The 20,679-nt window shown below is 34.6% G+C and overlaps 1 protein-coding gene across 1 annotated transcript in view; it reads right to left on the bottom strand.

Moving 5' to 3' along the window:
• The window catches only part of LOC106108436 (G protein-coupled receptor kinase 1), a 36,434-nt gene that overhangs the window by 3,773 nt on the left and 11,982 nt on the right, over positions 1-20,679 (bottom strand). Inside the window, exons 3-16 of the mRNA XM_013289602.1 lie at positions 17,076-17,149; positions 16,656-16,757; positions 14,494-14,568; positions 14,115-14,176; positions 13,878-13,986; positions 13,427-13,561; positions 5,139-5,304; positions 3,545-3,686; positions 3,165-3,339; positions 2,365-2,465; positions 1,841-2,003; positions 1,209-1,377; positions 465-709; positions 4-106 (exon numbers count right to left, since the gene is read on the bottom strand). Of these exons, the coding sequence (XP_013145056.1) occupies positions 4-106; positions 465-709; positions 1,209-1,377; positions 1,841-2,003; positions 2,365-2,465; positions 3,165-3,339; positions 3,545-3,686; positions 5,139-5,304; positions 13,427-13,561; positions 13,878-13,986; positions 14,115-14,176; positions 14,494-14,568; positions 16,656-16,757; positions 17,076-17,149 (1,821 nt within the window). The remainder of the gene's footprint in view (positions 1-3; positions 107-464; positions 710-1,208; positions 1,378-1,840; positions 2,004-2,364; positions 2,466-3,164; positions 3,340-3,544; positions 3,687-5,138; positions 5,305-13,426; positions 13,562-13,877; positions 13,987-14,114; positions 14,177-14,493; positions 14,569-16,655; positions 16,758-17,075; positions 17,150-20,679) is intronic.

Raw genomic sequence — 20,679 nt, 5'->3', positions numbered from 1 at the left:
TGCCGTAGATCTTGCCCGCCTTGCGCGCCATCGACGCCAGCAGCTCCTGCGAGCACTTGTGCGCCGACCGCAGAGATAGCGCCCACTCTTTCAGGCCGATCTCGTCCTGGAAAATGTTCATATTCATTCATAACACCATTACTTATGTTGTAGTAAAAGTATAGATAAAGAGTGTTATCTCTTACTCTCGTTTAAAAAAAACTTTTCAACATCAATACAACTGTACAAAATATACGATAATTATTTAAAGTTTCGATGTTTTTATAGTCCAAAGAAGCTAACGATATACATTTATTAATTTTCTGGATAATAGCAAGATTGCTACGACAAGGGTTTAAGCAATACGTCTTCATAAATGAACTAACATAGTATAAACTCTTTTATCTGTAAAGTAAGGGAACGAATGGAGAATTTCAGCACAGTTGTTTTATTTTCATGAGCACGTTAGAACATAATTTACTCACAGTGTTGGTGAGCACGATCTTGGTGTCGTTGCGCGTGCGCAGGACGATGCACTGCTCGCCCTTGACGGAGACGAGGTCGGCAGAGACGTCCTCGACCGTATCGAGCAGGATCATCTCCGGCTTGGCGCTGTTCTCCAGATGCAGCTCCAGCCGGTTGGGGTACAGCTTGGCGTAGCGCGTCTGCCACGCGCTCGCGAACGGGCCCCCCAGCTTCTTTATGTAGCCGTGCAGAATGCAATCAGACTCTGAAAGTTAAAAAGACATTTTTAATTTATTTTATAAGTATTCATATCATCCTTTCCCTGTCTTTGATTAATCTAGTAATCAATTCTTGATTAAAATATAGTAAGTTAAATAAGTCGATAATAATAAATAAATAAACAAGTTAATAATAAATAGAAGACAGAAAAAAATACAATTACACCACGCCTGTGGCGACACCACGCTCCCGAGAGTCACTTACTCAGCGACCGACATAAAAACAGAAGCAAAATAACTAATGGTCCGCAGTTCGCCGTTATTTCCAAATATTTTAGTACGTATTCGTCTCCCTTCTACCGATCTACCAATTAAAACTAAAATTCCAAAAGTAACATTATCAACAACAAGCTAACGATATACTTAGAAAGATACAAAATATAAAATTGATTGCCCTCAAAAAAATAGGCCGTAAAAACATAAGAATAAAAAATGTGTACATATGAAGAATACGGTTTCAATAAAAGTGTAAGCAATATGTTGAACCTTTCTCATCAGCGTCAAACTTCTGCTTCTGCTTGGCCTTCTTCTTGTGCTCGTTCTTGTCGGCCTCCTGGTTGATGGTCTCGAACACCGTCTCCGCGACCTCCGCCTGCCAGCGCTCCGAGATCACCAGCGGGAAGTCCTTGTACTGCATCTGGTCCGCTTCCGTCAACTGCGACACAAAAACCTCTTTTAAATACATTTTTAAGCATAAAATGTTCCTTACTCAGTGATATACCCATTCTTGTAGAATTAAAAACAATATCAACAAAGGGTATATAAAGGGTATTTAACACTTTTTTTAGAAATTCACTGGACTTCCTAACATGTTCGTTATTATATGGTTAATTTGAATAAAACCTTTATGATAAGAGTATGAACTTACATGTCTCATCTTACTAATTATACTAATATTATAATTGCGAAAGTTTAGATGGATGGACGGATTGTAGCCTAACAGGATAAACGGATCTCGAAAATTGGCATAGATATAGTGGATAGTCTGGAAGAACATATAGGCTAATTGCTTTTTTTTGTAATTCCACTCAGGCGAAAGGTAGTCAAACATAAAACTTTCACATTAAATTATCTCCTATCAGAGTATCACGCCATAACTGTTGACATATGTATCTCACCTTGATACCCTTGGTGTCCTCCTCATCAAAGCTGCCGATGTCGAAGGCGTCCGCGGCGTTGACCTCGCCGCGCGGCGGGATCAGCGGCGGCGTGTACTTCTGGTGGTACACCTGCTGCCAGTCGATGCCCGCGAAGAACACGTGCTCCTTCAGCTCCTCCGCGCTAAAACACACAATAGTTAACACGTGCATGCATGCATGCACGCACGCACGCACGCACACAACGTACGCACAAACGTACAAATTCTTGATGCATTTAAATTGACTGCCATGTTCATTGATGTTAGTAAATTAAATGTACAAAATTAGCATTTTTGATTAGGTTAGTAAAGAAAGCTATACAACAACATATTTCATGGCCAGATGAGTTAAATCTTAATTTAAAAAAAATGATGTAGCAGATAGAATAGTTAAGAATAATGCATCTTTTCTACTATATCATGCCAAAATTCTAAGTCTTTGTACCTAAGTAGGGAATATAGGTTAGTAAATTTGAGTATAAGTGAGTGTAGTGTTGTGCTCACCCCCTGCCCTTGCAGCCGAGGCGCTTGGCGACGTCGCGCTGCAGCAGGCCCTCCAGCAGACTGCGCAGGCTGGGGCTGAACGACTCCGGCAGCTCCACGTTCTGAAACATATTGTAATTCTATTGCAGAAATTATTCAATCCTCACAAATCTCATTCTATTTTATACTAATCTTATCTTATAAATGCAAAAGTTTGGATGGATAGATGGATGTTTGTTAGAGTTTGCAGTCTAAACAGCTGAACAGATCTCAATGAAATTTGGCACAAGTGCAGAATAGTCTGGAAGAACACATGGGCTACTTTACTTTTGCTTTATTGTTATAATTGCACACGAAATGAGTCGCGGGCGAAAGCAAATTTTACTATAACTATACTAATATTATAAATGTGAAAGTTTATATGGATGGATGGATGTTAGAGTTTGTAGCAAAACTGCTGAACGGACGGAAATTTCATTGAAATTTGACATACATGTAGAGGACAGTCCGGACTCACATAGACTACTTGTTTTATTTTATATTTTAACACTACGCGGACAAAGTCGCGGACCTTTCGCCTATCTAGCATTTATAATAACTAGGCGAGTAAGCAGACTGGAAGCTTAGGGTCTTTAGGCGTGAAATATAATACAAATCAAAGCATCTCCGGCAAGTATTAAATTAGGCAATTTAATAAGTCAAAAGAAATTAATTGGTTAAATACGCCCAGTTCTAACAGTTTTAACTTTTAATTATTTTGTAAACCAAATAATGTTGTGCAAGTTAGTGTAAGTATAGTAAGCATGAATCTAGATATTTACCATTGTTAGGGTCATCCTGTCGATCTCGTGTTTATCTTTAGTCTTGTGCTGGCGGAACGGCGAGTGGCCCTTGAGCAGCTTGTACAGCATGCAGCCGAAACTGAACCAGTCCGCTGACGAGTCGTAACCTGTGCCCTTCGAGAGGACCTCCGGCGCCATATAACCGTGCGTGCCTCTGAAATAGATATAGTATAGATTACAATTTACACATAAATTACTACAATCGATCAAATATCGCTAGAAAAGTTCAGATTTGGCATAAAAATAAATTCGTGACTTTCAAATCCTAAACTAAATATGGTTTTAGATTCATGTCTATACGTCACAATTAGAGATAAGCTCTGGTACATTATTATTTAAATACAAATAAGGTAACTTACACACTAGCGTGTGGCTTCTTCTTCGAGAAGTCGCAAGCGAGGCCGAGATCCGATATTCTCACGTGACCGTGTTCGTCCAGCAGTATGTTAGCCGGCTTCAAGTCCCTGTATACTATGTGTCGTTTGTGCATGTGTTCTAAACCTATAAAACAAAGTCAAAAATACTATTACTGGATAATCTTCCTTATTTTTGCCCCAACAAACATTCTTCATACCCAAGACATTTATTTTCATACTAAACATGTTATGATATACAACATTAGAGATATATTTTATCTGACATTCCGACTAGGTTTTTTTTATCTAATATTGGCCAAAGCAAACCTTTTTTATATCCTGTAGGACATAATTTCCTTCTGCAAAAATGCATTAAGAAAGCGTATACTGCAAACCTATAAAACCAAATGTAAATCGACAAATATTTATAGGCGACAGGGTTACGGCTATCCATTACTTTCCGATACTGTTCCAGATCGTAATAACATGCCGAAGTGAAATTGCAAATTGGAAATGGATATTGAATCTACTAAGGCAATAGCTTTACAAAGCTTTGTGCTTGAATTTGTAAACTAATCAAGTTGTGACGTTACTCTTTCATTGTATAAATCATTTCAGTCCTTACTCTTCTTAATGGAGGAAATGTAAAGTGGAGAATATTTATAAGGTTTATTAACAGTACAATAATAATTTATAAATGCCTATCAGAGAACTTATTACCACACTTAAAACTACTTTGAATAAATTAGTTACATTTATAATTACTAGCTGTTGCTCAGGACTACGTTTACGAGGAATTAAAAAAAAAACGTTATAAAAAATGGCTTATAAAAGTGGTAACGTAGTTTTTTTAATGGTGTAAGAATTTTTAAAATCGGCCTAGTAGTTTTTACGTGAACCAAATAAAAACAAAAATACAAACCTTTCCTCTTTAAAATATCGGTATAGAATGAAAGACAGGAGATAGATAATTGAATAAATAAAAAAAACAATGGGTTCTGTAATAATCGAAGAGTTAAATCGTGAGAAACAATGTTTCATTACAGAGAATGATAACATCTATGCAAACACAACTAAACCCAAATCAAAACCTTTTGATCATTCAGAACATTGAATCCAGACGCAATAATACATTTAGGATTAAAAAATAAACAAAAAAAAGCCTCTTAAAACGGAGAACCTACAGATCATTATAATTTCCAAAGTAACAGATAAAAAAAAACTCCGTTTACTATGAATCACATTGAAAATAGACACAGAAGTGAGAAATATACGTCACAGCAGTACACGTGTTTAATCGTCTACTATCAAAGCAAAACGAACAGATTTTACGAACCTCGAAGCGATAAATGGTGTGGCAATAGTCAAAAATAGCCAACTTTTGAGTCGTCACTTTTTACATTCGTGTAGTTTTTTTTATCTTAGTGTATGTAATCTAATAGTAGTTCGGAATTGATTTACACACTTATTTATTCGGTAAATTACAACCTTTCCTTCCATCCAAAAAGAGCAACTGATCAAGTTCTTGTAGTTCCTGTTTTATTACTATTTTGTAGTTTCACTTATCCTCTTAGGTAATATCAGGGTATTTTCTTACCTAAAATAACTTCAGCAGCATAAAACTTCATCTCAGCTTCATTGAAGACTCCATGCTGTGAGAGGTGATAATGTAGATCGCCGCCGTTCATCAGGTCGAGGATGAAGCACAGCTTGTCGGGCGTATGGAACGCATACGTCATACACACGATGAACGGACAATCCACCTGCACAATCAATTCAATATAAAAATAAAATAATACCGAGTAATGAATTTGAATGACGATCTATGAGTAATGAAGATTGTTAATTATATCACTAAGAACAAAAGAAGTTTAATATGAATCCTTTAGTTACTTGACCTTGATAATTCGAACACTTTTTTTAACTACGATAAACGTCATTGATTTCTATTACTAGTTTTAAGTATTCCTACGAAATTAATGACTCACATTCGAGTGCGTCAGTCAAATGTCTCCACATAGGTAACCATCTACGTCATCATCTTGTAAGTAACACCTATTTTCGGAAGATTTCCCAACACACAAAACATATTCAACTTGTACTTTGGGAAACCCACAAAGTCACTACTGTCGAAGCTGGGCCTTTACGACGTAAAGAACAAAGCGACGTATGAATATACACACACATACGTGTAATGTATGTAACATATATAACACGTGATTTTAATAATATGATAAGGAAGACTACTTAACACTTGCTAGTTAATTAGGCGTTTACTAGTCAATTATGTGTAAATCTCGAGTCTTGTGGATGGAGCTATTCACTGACCTGCATTAATGAACGGGTTGTATATAGAAACTAGCTGTTCCCGTGCGACTTCAGTCACATGAAGTTATGAAAATTGTCTTATTGATTACATTTGTCAAATTCAATTGCAAATGTCAAAATGACATGACATAATGACAAAGTATGGCAATTTTGCGTCCTTGATGTTGGCAGCAACTTATGGTCTCTTTCCCACATTAGGGTTTTAATCCAAAACATTTACCCCCTAAGTTTAATGGCGTGAAAATATATAGCCTAATATATAGCGTGATGTAAGTGTAGGGCTTTTTATTAATAAAACAATTATTCAAAAATGCTGTAATTGCTGACAACTTAGACAACAAAGAAGTGAGTGTTTACGCTTTATTATAATAGTATAGAGATAGTTTATATTTTGAGCCAATTTGATTTGCGCCATTTTGACGCTGACGGTATCAATAGTGAAGAAGGACGTATATAGCGAGGATGATGAGGGACTAAGAAAATTATTTGAACTAATAATAAATATAGAGTTGACTGTCAACAATATCAACAGACGCGTTGCAACTGTCAGAACAGAGCAGGAGCTGTAATTTCCAGTCAATGTTTTATGCTTATAGAGATTAATGAACGTATAACACTTACATAAAATGTTGTGTTTAAATAAAGTTTTGTCCACTGGTTTTCAAAATACAGCTTAAAATGGTGGCTTTATGAGCAGCGCGCGTGTGTACATTCATAAGGTAAACAAAACACGATCCAGCCGAACTTCCCCCGGCATCGAATCGCGTGCTACGTTAATTTGGAAATCAATCCAGCAAAGTGACGCAAATTGAAATGAAACGGGAATTCAAAGCTACGAATATAGTCCCGAGCGAACGTCCGTCCAGTAACGAATTGCAAAATAGCATTTAAAGCAATAAACCGGCGGTTATGGGCGGCGCGGCACGGCCACCGGAAATATTAACCGTGCGTATGATGAACTAATCCTTTGTTTACGACCCCTTACACTGACGGTCTTACTACCTGGATACTATGACACAAGTCCGGCATACAGTACCTAGATGAAGAATTTACTGAAAGCAGTTAGATCCCATAACAAATCTATGAAACAATGTACTTTTGTCAGATTTAGAGGGAAAATACAACAAATTAATAAAAAAACAGCTTGTCAAAGAGGCCGAAGAAAACGACGTTTTATCTCAAAAATGGAAAATCCCTAACTTTCTTAATAATATCCTTTTCTGATGCAAAACATAACAACTTAATTAGTATTCAAAGAATAATCTGTATAAAATTAACTCTATTATTAAGACATCATTGCAAGCTTTATTTATCCTTCGTTGTGGACCACAGCTTGTATACCTACAATCTACTATAGCCAGTAGTCTGTTTAATTAACCAATGCGAAGGGAAATGAATCACAAGGGAAGGGACAGTCAGCGTGTCGCACGGGAAGTGTGACATTACGTGAGAGTGCGTCCGCCTACCTTTATCATGCTGCGGTACACGGTTTGCGTTACAATTGACTTAGTCACACTGTCACAGGCCATCGGGATATCGTATTACATATTGATCTGATTGTAACAGAGCAACAGGGAATTTATGTCAGAGAAAGAGATAAATAAAATTGAAATTAGGTAACAAACTAGCAGCCACGAAACTAATTACGGTTTGGGTGTCTTAACTCGATACGTCACTTTCTTAATTAGACTCACCTGATGCAGCATACCTTTCAATATTATATGAACAAATCTACAACACGCGATACCCGTTTTTCTTGCAATACGCTATTAAACTCTTACTTATTATATAAATGCGAAAGTTTATATGGATGAATGGATGATTCTTAGAGTTTGTAGCCTAAACTGCTGAACGGATCTCTACGAAATTTGGCTTAGATGTAGGTGATATTCTGGGATATCACATAGGCTACCTTGTTTTGTTTTTTGTTATTTCCACGCGGACGTAAACGCGGGCGAAAGCTAGTAATGATATAAATATAGTTCCTGTGTAATATTTATAATAGAAATAAGCGAGTATTGTTGAGCACAGTTCGAAAACGAAGCAACCGTATCATCTCCCGAATAAACGCGCTGCGTCAGTTATGAATCATGAATAAAAGTTATGAGTCATAAAATTTCTCTCTAATGACATTACATTGTCTATACGACGCATCTGTCGTCACGCAGAAAAATAAAACTTTCACGACGTAACCCTAACGGGATGGTCAGAAGTTAAGAAACCTTTTAAAATCGACCTATCACCAAAGCGTAATGTTCAATTTACGAGTGCACATTATGGTAGTACTAGCTTTCACCCGTAACTCCGTCCGCTTGGAATGAAAATAGAGAAAGTAAGTAGCTTTTGTATCCATCCACGTGTATGCCAAATTTCATCAAGATGTGTTCAGCAGTTCATTCTACAAACTCTAACAAACATCCATTCATCCATCCGTGAAAATAAAAAAAAAATCATCTAAACTTTCGCATTTGTTATATTAATATGAAGTATGATATGGCTTTCCTTTGTTATTTTTGAAATAACAAATATTACAATATGTTTTTGTAATAAAATTAGCTCAATGAAAAGCAGAAAAAACCAAGCATCTGCAGTCTCTTTAAAATAGAAACCAAAAAAAAACCATGATAGAGTACTTTTTGTCATTACATGGATTAAGAAAAACAGCAATTCAAATGTAAACCAAGCATAGAAGGTAATAAACTGTTTAATATATTTAATTCATTATTAAAAGAAAATACAGACAAAATCTTCCTCAGAAAGTTAGAAGTAGAAATAATCTTCACATGTTACTTAGCCGTTCTACTTAACTTATCAAGTAAATAAGCAACAGTAAGTAGATAAAATAGTGAACAAATGAAACATGTGTGCTCCAAGCTGGGCTGAGCTTTGAGCGTTATTGCGGTGACTTGCTGTCTCAGACGCGTCGGCGCCGCGCGGCCGCTCGTAAAACTATGCCGTCCCATACAGACAAATCTGTCTTATTTTTATGGAAGTAATCTCCAACCTAATAAATATTAGTCTTATATGTGAATTTATTTATCATTCGTGGATAACTGGATTAGGTTAAGATAGATAACGTTGGATTTATGCTTGAAACATTTGTCATTACAATTTTAACATTTTAAAAAATGTTTTTTTTTTTCAGTAATTAAAATGTCTTTAAATTTGCATTGTAAAAAGGAAACTTATTTAAAGTCATCTAATTCACATATTTTTAACACCAAAAAGTGATGCCTCCAAGACAGGTAGGTATTCTTGTTAATTCAACTCTTTTCATTGTTAAAGCGTCATTGTGGCCAATATAAGTCACGTCAGGCAACAACCGCATTCATAGCAAAGGTAAGTAACAAAAGAAAATTGTATGATATCAAAACGATATGAGCAAAGTGTGAAACCCTATTACTCATTCTTAATCTTTAATCCGCTTACCTGTTTTGGTTTTCCTTAAGATTTTGGTAATGGCGAGCATTAAAATCAACGTGGTACGGTATATGTTGGTACATGTAGAAACGTAATCGATGGCTCCTACGCGCTCTCATTCCGTTTAAAAATAGTTAACACGTTTATTAAATCGACAGGACGCCGCGCTATTCAATCGAAATGAGGTTTTAAATCAAACATCGCATTCACTGACATGGAAAAAAATAAATGTATTGCAAAAAGCGAATATTTTTAAATCTGAATCGAACTAAAATAGTTTAAATGATGATGGATGAGGAAAAGTATCTACGGGTACGTTTTTTTCTTACGTAATACTCTTAGTATTAAATCGGAAATGAGCAATGAGCTTTGAAATATTCTAATTGTTTCGATTATTAATGGTTAAGATGATGTTGGATTTACTCCAACTTTCAATAATGGAAAATAGCAATCCTAGCATTTGTTAGTCGTCTCACTATGACGTTACGATACCGATACAAATGTCATAAATAATCTAAGCGATCGAGTTCCTAGCAACTAAACGTACGATTCAAAAATAAGGTCACGACAAAGAAATATTAATGTGAAAAGTCCACAATACATATTAAAGTGTGAGCGAGACTAGAGACAGTTTCGCACAGAACTTCGGGCGGCCTTGCCAAACTTTAGGGAGACGTTTTATATCATCGAGAAATCGGGTTGTCAAATGTTATTCTCGCGATAAATTCCCACATCGCTCTATGAAATATTCTATATGTAAAAACTTGTTTTTATACATTAAAATCGTGGATGGTGTTGACGGGGTGGAATCTACTAAAACTATATCTACTAAACATCTAAAGTGGGCCAGTCATTTGTCTTTTGTATTGGACGTGAGACGAAATCCAATAAAATATGACTGTGTAGTACAATAACACTCAAAAAATTGTTTGTGCACTTTTTGGGAAGATGTGTCGACATAATCTGCAAAGAACATAACATTTAGGGCCTGTCTCATTAAATTCTAAATTGTCTGATAACAATCTAATGTGTAAAATATGTGATGGAAATATCGGATTTTGTTCCCTTATTTGACAGTGCCGTGATTTTTAAGCTATCTGAGCCACTATCACTATCAGCGAGTTGTGGAAAAGGCCCTTAATTTACTATGTATGGAAACTAGAGCATTAGGTACGGATAAGATATAAATTAAAGAGATGTCAATTGACAGGGATGAAGGTATTTTAATGTGTTGTAAGTGTCCATCCAAAAACAACACAATAAAAAGGCTTTTAACAATTAATGTTACAACGTAATAAATATATGAAAAATGAATGAAAGGCAATCGTTCGATGGAAACAAAGTGCAGCGGAAGCGGGCTGAGCTGCGACGACAAATTGAGGGCGAACCAATTCGTTTCACTCCAATTGGCCGGCTATCATTTATGTTGCGATGCTGTATCGAGATGTATATGTCGGTGCGGCATTACATTGTACCGAGAACCAATTAAAAGTTTTTTTTTGCTATTGGCATTTAAGTTTTACTACTGTTATTTCCTCCATTACTCATTTTAAAAGCGCACGTTTAATTGTAATTAAGTTGTACATTTATCTGGATTTTCCAATGTCTTGAGTTTCTAATTTTTGAGAACACCTATATGATAAATTAACTTAATGTAAAAACTATTACAAAAAGTGTAAAATGCAACTTGTCGATATATATAATCAATGAAAACCCAGTATGAGTTTTAAACAAAATGTCTGCAAGAAACCTTTATATTTGTAGCGACAATTGAATAGGAAAAGAATGGAATCCAATAAAGTGATTAAGAAAGGGCCGTACTGTAGACGCGTGATTCATTCTAAACCGTCGACTGGAGGGCAATAATAAACTAGGCATTGATTGAGAACAAAGCTTTAATTGAAATAACCTATATCGGATAAATATACATTTAGATATGCCTTCTTAATATAATGCAGAAAACACAATAGAAGTTGTACGTGTTATGAAACTTAAAAGGTATAAACTAAGGAAATAACCTTGATGTAAAAATACGTCAATAACATATAGTCTGGGAGACCAAGGACAGATGAATCGTAAAAATCGACAGATGAAAGTAGTAAATGATTCCTGATTCTTTTACTGCATTCTTTTTCCACATTTATCATTACCAAGTATTGAATTATGTACTCCACAAAATGTATTACTATTTTCATGTGTTATATATTTTTTAAATTTTCGTGATTGTCATCGTTACAAAATAATACTATCTTAAATAATAAAGTGAAGGCACTATTATTTACTCTATTTTTAAACCCAGTTCTATCTTACATTATATGTTTTGTTCCCTCACTTTGATACATAACAAAAACGTGTGAATAAACATCAAAGCATGTAACGGTGTTTCATTCAAAATTTTCACGGGAAACGTCGGTAGCACGGTTCACCCCTGTATAAATTCCTTTACGTGCCGAGTACAAATAATGTTACGCCTCACAAAAGCGTTCCGAATATAAAGGAAAATACATTCAAGTAACTTATCAACGACTATGGCCACCAATGACGTAAGAAATACAAAACAGGGTAGTCAGTTTGATACTTTTAGAACATACAGTTTATAATAACATATGGGTTATTGCAATCCATTTACCGTCGTTAGTCTTAAGGGAATCTGATCCCTTAGTCCCTATTTACTATGAAAACTACAAACATTGTTATATTAATCATTTACAAATCTCACAAATTTGATTTCGCACTCAGAGATTTACTGCCAGTTACAATTTTCCGGCTAAAAATACTATCTAGGGTATCACAGTTTGTAAAATAATTATCGTGCTATAACAGACTCTTAAAGTACTAGAGTAGGAATTTTGTTACTACATAAAAATGTAGCAACCCTAAAAATATTTTAGTCAAAGAGACAGCGTACTGTCGCCTCTTCCTCATTTCGTAGAGAAATGAAAGGAACAACTCGGCTCATCGAGAGCACAATTTCGTTTCGTATCGGCTTCATAAACAAACGGTACACACGAGCGCATATATTTACTTAGGCCGTACACGGCGAGAACAGCCACTGTCGTTATGGATTGCTTCATTTCGTGGAAGGGATATACATATTTTTCATAGCGTTTATATCTTCATGTAGTAGCTATTATGTAATTCTTTTTTTCGTTAGCAAAAGTACACAAATTGTATAAGAAACGATCATCACTGGCAAGATAGACTTTTTACCGTTGACTATCAGCATTTACTGCTAAAAATGTGTTAAAGCATTACGATAATAGCCACTAATAAAACAATCAGATATCAACGAACGATAATCACAAGGAGCAATCTGAACAAATAAATAACAACTATCAGGCGGCCAGCGCGGCCACTGATTACTGAACTAGTTAGTGAAGTTAGCGAAAACAAAAACTAAACAGACAACGCTTGATCTAATATATTCCTTTGCTGTAATAATAAAAAAACAAAAACAACCCTTCGAAACTCAACTATTTCAGAATAACAATTATATCGATAAACGAAAATGTAAATTAACAACCTACCAATCAGAAACTAAAAATGTACGTCGTATAATAAGATCAATCCGCTATCATCCATCAGTATTTTAGGAAACTAGCGTACGCCCGCGACTCCGTCCGCGTAGAATTAAAAAAAGTGAAGCCTATATGTTCTTTTTCAAAAGCCTATATGTTTCGTTAATCAAAATCCATTCAAAAGTTTAGGCTACAAACTCCAACAAACATCTATCTATCCATCTAAACTTTTACATTTATAATATTAGTAAGAAATAAGAAGTGAGAGAGCATAGATTTATATGGAATATAAATTTAAACCCCAAGAAAACATCGGTATTATATCAATTTGGCTAATCTAGATCATGGTTTCGATGTCGACATGAAGGATAGATATCCTTGCACTTATGCTGTCAATAGACTCGGCTGGTGGGTGGATGATCCGTAACACGAGGCCGTTAGTGCAAGGCCGGACATAGCAATACGATAAGGGATTTAAACTACATTCATTTAGCAGCTATTTAATTTTCACCGTATTTAAAAACCTACGCAGTTAAAAATCAGTAGACAAACTGGCATTCTAAAAGTTACTGTCTTCAGTACTAACAAAAACAGGTTAGTAGTCATCAATCTCACTCACCCCAGTACTGACTAGAGACAGCATGATCCTCTCATTTAACGCGAGCGTCTCACCCTGCTTCATCTTGATGCGTTTCTTGTCGAGGCACTTCATCGCGTACATCTTGCCCGTGTCCGCTTTCCGGCAACCGTACACCTGTCACAATATAACAAGAAATAATGACCTTTTGGAATCTTTTATAATCTGTGAAAAGTGACTTGAGTTCGAGTTTTTTGAAGAGTAAAAGAGTATCTAACTAAGAACATCGTGGTTTAATAAACCAAGGTCAATGGCACGGATAGAGCACCAGTTCGATTTTTAGAGCCGCGGTATCAAGAGCGTAAGTTAAGAGAAGAAAGAAGACTGCACTTTAGAAAACACAGAAAACCGCAAGAAAGAAGAAGAAGAAGAGTAAAAGTAAGATCATTAGTTAATAAGGTTTGCTATACAGAATAATTTAACGTGTACTGACCTCACCGAAACCTCCTCGTCCGATGATTCTATGTACACTAAAGTCGTTCATAGTTAGCTGGATGTTCAACTCCAAGTTTTTCCATTGGCAAAACCTCGTGTATTTATCGCTGTAACAATATTATTTGTTTAAAAGTATTCAATAATTATCAATTGGTAATATCAACAAATAAAACGAAATTATCGAATATAACTTAATTAAAAAGCTATTTAAAACATAATGTTAAAAGAAAATTACCTTTCTAAAAAGTTTTTAAACGGCTCCCCTCTTAAATGTTGAAAAATTTCTTCGATATATGGCTGTAAAATAAGATGACCTTAGTCTTCTAGAAAAAACAACACAAATAAATTAAAATTCACAAGCTCCTGGCAACACTCCAATTGTTTACTTTTCTTTTTAATGGTTATAAGATCTGTAATTTTTCACCGAACGACTTGAAATAGTTACTTCGAAATTAGTTACATTATTTTCATACATCAAAGGGAAGGCATTCTAGTAATGATGGGTTGTTTTAATCTTCTATCACTTTGCCAAAACTTAACGAATTTCGTTGTCCATACCATACTCTAATGGAAATCTAAAAAAGTAGCTATTACAAATCAAAGTAAAATTGTACCTCAAATAAATTAGGTGGCACTTCGTGTTTCATTAAATATTTTTGTACGTGCGCTACACACTCTTTGGAATAATCCTGAAACAAAGAAGACAAATAATGTATCCAGTCATTAATACAATAAATGGCTAGCTGATGACGTCATAAGTTATTAAAATAATGATGAAATAATGACAAAAGTATTATTACTAATCTATCACTTATTGACTGACGTCAATACTTAATGCTTGTCTAAATTTATAGTACCAATAGCGTTTCGTAGTTTTATATTGTGTTCCTTACTTTAAATCTTTTACTTAGCTAAGGGCCTGTCCCTCACTGGCTGATATAGGCTCAGATAGCTTAAAAATGTCGTCACTGTCAGAAAGGGAAACAGAACTCGATATTTCCAACAGATATTTTACACGTTGGATTTTTATCACACAATTTACAATCTGTTGTCTTTGTTAAGTCTTTTAATTACTATGTCAAAAGAACTAGCCTTCTGTATGTATGGTAAAAATATAGTTCGTTAATAAAACACAAAGAGAATGCATGTTAAATGATTATTAATAGGCCACTGTACGGCGGTTATGTAGGTTATCTAACTAAAAACTTCTAGTTTAATATTTTATAACGAATACGTTGTTTGCACAAGCTTTGAGGGGAATTTGGTTACATAAATAGCAAACTAAATTGAATTTCTTTTAAAAGCTGATATTGTTGGAGCCGACCATAGAAATTTAATAAAATCATTGTCCATCTAAACTTAGAAAAAGGAAAACAATAGTTAATATAGAGTTCTTCTATACTAGCTGTTCCCGGGCGGCTTCATCCGCATGAAATTATGATTTTTTTTATTGTTTACATGTGTCAAATTATCAATTTCAAATATCAAAATGACATGACACGATGACAAACCATAGTAATCTTACTTCCTTGATGTTGGCAGCTTGTAAAATATATAGCCTAAAGCGTGAAGTTAGTGTAGGGCTTTTTTATTAAAGAAAGAACTATTCTAAGTATGCTGTGATTGCTGACACTTACGCCACAAAGTAGGGTGCTTATACGCTTTATTATAATTGTATGGACATAGATATAGATTTCATAACTTTTATAACAATCATTTCGAAAATAGACATATATGCGCACTGCAAAAAACAACGATTAACAACGAATACGTTCATGTGATAATTCATGCTATCTTTATCTAACTGGAGTAGATAGATAATAAACACGATCTAGTTATCGCCAATTATTTAAAACCAAATGTATCATATCATTGACATCATTAGACGAGCAATTCATAGGCGAATAAAAAAAACGTTACCATAAATCTGCCTTTTAACAAGTTATCTTAACTTAATACATTTTTACTTTAATATACCGAGATCATTAATGAATTAATAGCACGAATAGCAAACAAATTTAGGGTCTGTCCCACCAAATTGTAAATTGTATATAACAAACCAACGTGTAAAATATATGATGGAAATATCGGATTTTGTTACCTTATCTGACAGTGACGTCATTTTTAAGCTAATTCAGACTCTATCAGCCAGTGGTGGTACAGGCCCTTAGAGTAAACAAAACTATAAGTTTCACATCTAAACGTTTTATTAATGGGTTAGTAACTGCTAAAAGACTGATGCATATGCCATTAAGATTCGATTGTGAACGGTACGTCGAAGTCCGGTGGGCAACGTGCCAACGTCTCACAGGCGAATTTCATAAGAAACTCTTGACATGAGACTGACATCTGTTTGATGACAGATTCGCAGTTTAATTGCCACTTAAGTGCAGAAATATATCAGTTATCTGTTAATGCATCTGCGAAAGCCATTCAGAGTGCATTGGCCGGAAGGTAAGATTCATGTTCAGTAAGAACTGGCACTGGTTGCAATTTGCAAACGAATTAAATTGTAATTTGTAAATGTGTGCGTTACCCTACCATATATTTAATGTAAACTATTTAGAACTGGTGACACTCTCTTCCCTCGTCAGTTATTGATTTTTATATTATTTGCTTATGAAGTCATTAAACTGCTAAAATATAATATCAAACGTTTCACTAGAGATAATACGCATAATGATAAATCAGATTCCGGGGGTGAAAAAAATACGATGTCGCCATCAAAAGCGTTCGTTCGCAAAAGTTTATAGAAGCAAAATCTATTGTTACTCACGTGAGAATGCGCCAATAATTCCTTCATAATAAAATTGTCGTAAATGTCCCTCGCGATCCGCCGCCTCTCTTCCACGCATTCTTGTTTCTCGTACAACTTTATCTGTTAATAAAAACACAATCAATAAGTATATGTGTATTAGGATGTTTTTGGGGATAGATTATTTAGAATCAACCTACGGTTTTGTAGAAGATTTATTTTAAGAAATTGGTACGCCCTGAGATTACGTAAATCAGAATATAATAATACATATAAAAAAGGGGCGCAAACCTTAGACTAAACAATCGCACAACTGTTGTGCGTTCGTCGATTGTTTGACAGCCAATTCAACTGTTTAGCTCATAGAAATCAAATAAGACTAAACAGTTGTGCGATAGTTTAGATTAAGTGACACGAGAAAACTAACAGATTCATTATTACCTCTTCATAAAATTTTAATTGTGGCACCGGCTCCTCTGACGTTTGTTCGCAGAACTCCTTAAATAATAAATAACCTGAAACAATAAATGCTTCATTTGTAACGGATACCTGTAATTATCTAGCTTAATTGTACCCTAAATCTATAAATATTACAAAACAAATTTTAATTAAATACTCGGGTTTAACTCAAATTAGGTCTAATTGTAATCATATTAATACTAGTGTAGTATTTTATTATCTGAGGTATTAACAAACTATAAAGTGTACTGTTTGTACTCGCTTTGAAGTGGAACTAGTCTTGCCAACTTTTTGAGGTTAAAAACGTCAAATATTGTGAGCTTTTTAGATTAATTAAGGGCTCAAGGGATATTACTTTAATACATTTCTTATTTACTTTTTAAGAAGACCAGATTTAAAAACATACACGCAATATCAATTATACGCCTGTTATATGTACGTGCGCACGCAGGTCGCTTATTAACGCCTTTTTTTGCATCATTATGAAGTCGTAATTGGCCGGCGTAAACACGATAAGTGTATATCAAAGGACGATAAAGTGAAACAATTATACAGCACGCATGAGCTAATTGCCGTCACAAAATAGTGTGTCAACAATTTTTTCACGCGTGTAACATTCGTATTCGTATCGATTTACCATTAATTCAACCAATTCTGATAACACCTACGTTATTTTTTTTAACCAATGTTGGAAATAGTCTTCTATACGAATATGCAATAATAAAGCGTAAACACACACATTTTTGTGGCGTAGGATGTAAGCAATCACAGCATATTTGAATAATTATTTCTGTAACAAAAAGCCCTACACTCCACGATACGCTTTGGGATATTTATTTCACGCTATTACACTTCGGGGGTAAATACATTGGAAAAACCTTCAAGGGGGTAAGGGACCTTAAACTACAAATTACCAACATTAAAGAAGCAAGGTTATTATGGTAGCAGTAAATTTGACATTTGCAATTGAGAATTTGACAAATTTAAACAATAAAATAAAGGTTTTATAATTTCACGCGGATGAAGCCGCACGGGAAGAAGCTATAGAATAACTAGCGACCCGCCCCGGTTTATTCACGAAGTTATGGTACTTCATTGCCTATGATCATTAAACAAGGTCGAGATATATGGGCGATGCAGTTATATTTATCCTATTCCTGCTGAAGTTTACATTTATTTTATCGTTACATAGTGATTCATTAGTGTTAGATCGACCTAAGCTTCAACAGAGTAAAACTCGAGTTACGTAGTTCGGAAACACATTTCACGAACTTATCGAACAATAAACACTAACGAATGCTTATATGTAACCGGGAAGCCATCAGTGGTTTATAAAAACCACTAACTTTAAATCTATTAAAGCTAATTTCCCAAGAAATAATCACACTGCAGGCTAATTTGAATCTTTATTATTACCGGAAAAATCGTATGTAAAAATACAATTTCAAAAGACTTTTTTCCGAGTAAAATTACAACGCTGATATTCGGCGAGATACCAAGACATTTTGCATTACAAACGTTTCCGAGTATTCATAAAAGGCCAAAAACGTATGATTTACAATAAAAGTAACTGGAAATTAGGTGCATTTTGCGGATACTCTATATGCACACTAATGAATTAAAATATAAATAATATTGAAATTTCAACCGAATAAAAACTAAGACAATTTTCTTATAGCTGAAAAGTTTTTACAAATCTTAAAGGTAATTACGATGATTTCTTAAATAAATAGTCCAATATTTACATAACAATCAAATTGGCAAATGGACAATCATTGTTGTTCAATACAAAGTTAATAAACACCTAAAAATACGCGGCAAAAAGTATTAACTTTTACGATAGAGTACAAAGTAGCTTCAAACGGATCGTTAAAAATAATTAAAATAAGTTTTAATTAAGAGTCCAGATTGCAGTTTTAAAGCTCGCAGTGTTATCAGCTCGCCGCACTGTATAAAGAGATTTAGTCGGAACATCGCAGCCGCTACAACTTCCTAGGGATTAATAAGTAGCAGCTATATAAAATTTAGCATCAAAAACATTTTATAGTTCCTTAATAAATGTCTAGCTGTTGCCCGCGACGTACAGCCTATATTACATACTCATAACTGCTTTTTATTAGTGCAAGAATTCTAAAAATCGGCCTAGTAGTTTTTGAGTTCTTTCAATACATACGAATATATTATACGAGCTTTTGCCCGCGACTCCGTCCGCGAGAAATTAAAAAAAAGTGAGTAGCCTATGTGTTCTTCCAGACTATCCTCTATATCCATATCAAATTTTATCCAAATCCGTTCAGCTGTTTAGGATACAAACTGTAACAAACATCCATCCATCCATCTAAACTTTCGCATTAGATCGCATTAGATCATGGATTTCTTTTAAGAGTTATTCTAAATCTTTAGTTTTTTTATCCTTAACTTTCCCACAATACGCAGTATTGTGTTAACTCTCATATAAAATCTGTATCTATTTATAGTTATGTGTATTTAATGTTGCCTGCGTGGGCTGTTGATATCATTAGTGTTGCCAAGGGCAGCTAACAGGAACTTAGAGCATTCACGGCTGTTTAGTGACGAGGCATAAAACTGTTTTCTTAGCAACACAATCGACACTGTTTGTGTCTCATACGCGACCTTGAATGTTTGCGATCAAAGAGGAAAGAAAGTTGACTGTTTGATGTATTGTAACTACAGTACATATGAAGGTATTTTTATGTTCTTATACATCCTGAATTATTCGTGTTATTTTAGTAAAAAGTACGAGAAAGATCTAAATATAATAACACTTAGTAATGTAGCTAACATTGCAGTTCTTTAAAGAATTTACACATTAAATGGAGACAATTTTAAATAAGTCATTTCGCCGCAGTTAACACAGTAGGTATTTCTGCGCGACGTTAAGAGGAAAAGCGAGGGGAATTATTCAGTGAGAGGGTACTCCGCCCCACCTACGTACAACGCACAGCTTTTAGTCGTGCCCCGTCTAAAATTTGCAGGAAAAAACACGTCTCCAAAGAACTGTGTGTTTAAATTTTGTCCCTCGAGTTATTTTAGTTAAAGTAAGGAATGTTGTATGCTTACGTGTTATAAAAGGAGTAAGTAAGTTCAAGGATGTCTGAGACAAATTATGTCCCAAGTTAAGGTCATTTTGTGTTTCTAATATCATACTCAGACTCTAATCTTTTTCGTACGTTCTTCTACTGTATCTCACACTTTCTTTGTTAAAAAAATATGCAACGAATTTGTTACTTACATTTGCTGTCATATATTTTTTATTATCAATATTTGTGTTAAACAGAAATTAATCCATTCGCAATACAAATACAATCAATTTATTTTATCATACATTCGTATTAAATTTTCAAATACATTTGTCTGCTAATAGCATTTTGATAGTGTTCTATAAAATGCGTAACAACATATAAATTTACTGATAATCTAAATTATTGCGCATATTGCATTAGCAATAATATATTGATGTTATTAAATATGGATTCAGCTACGTTTAATCTTATAATCGTTTACTGACAAGTGATTTGTTATAAATATACAATCAAAATGCATGTTAACGCACATTTGATTTTTT

Source organism: Papilio polytes, unplaced genomic scaffold (genome assembly GCF_000836215.1).
Source record: "Papilio polytes unplaced genomic scaffold, Ppol_1.0 DF821511.1, whole genome shotgun sequence".
Taxonomy (NCBI): Eukaryota; Metazoa; Arthropoda; class Insecta; order Lepidoptera; family Papilionidae; genus Papilio; species Papilio polytes.
The sequence above is the reverse complement of the archived record's forward strand: the minus strand, read 5'-3'. Positions and strand labels throughout refer to the sequence as shown.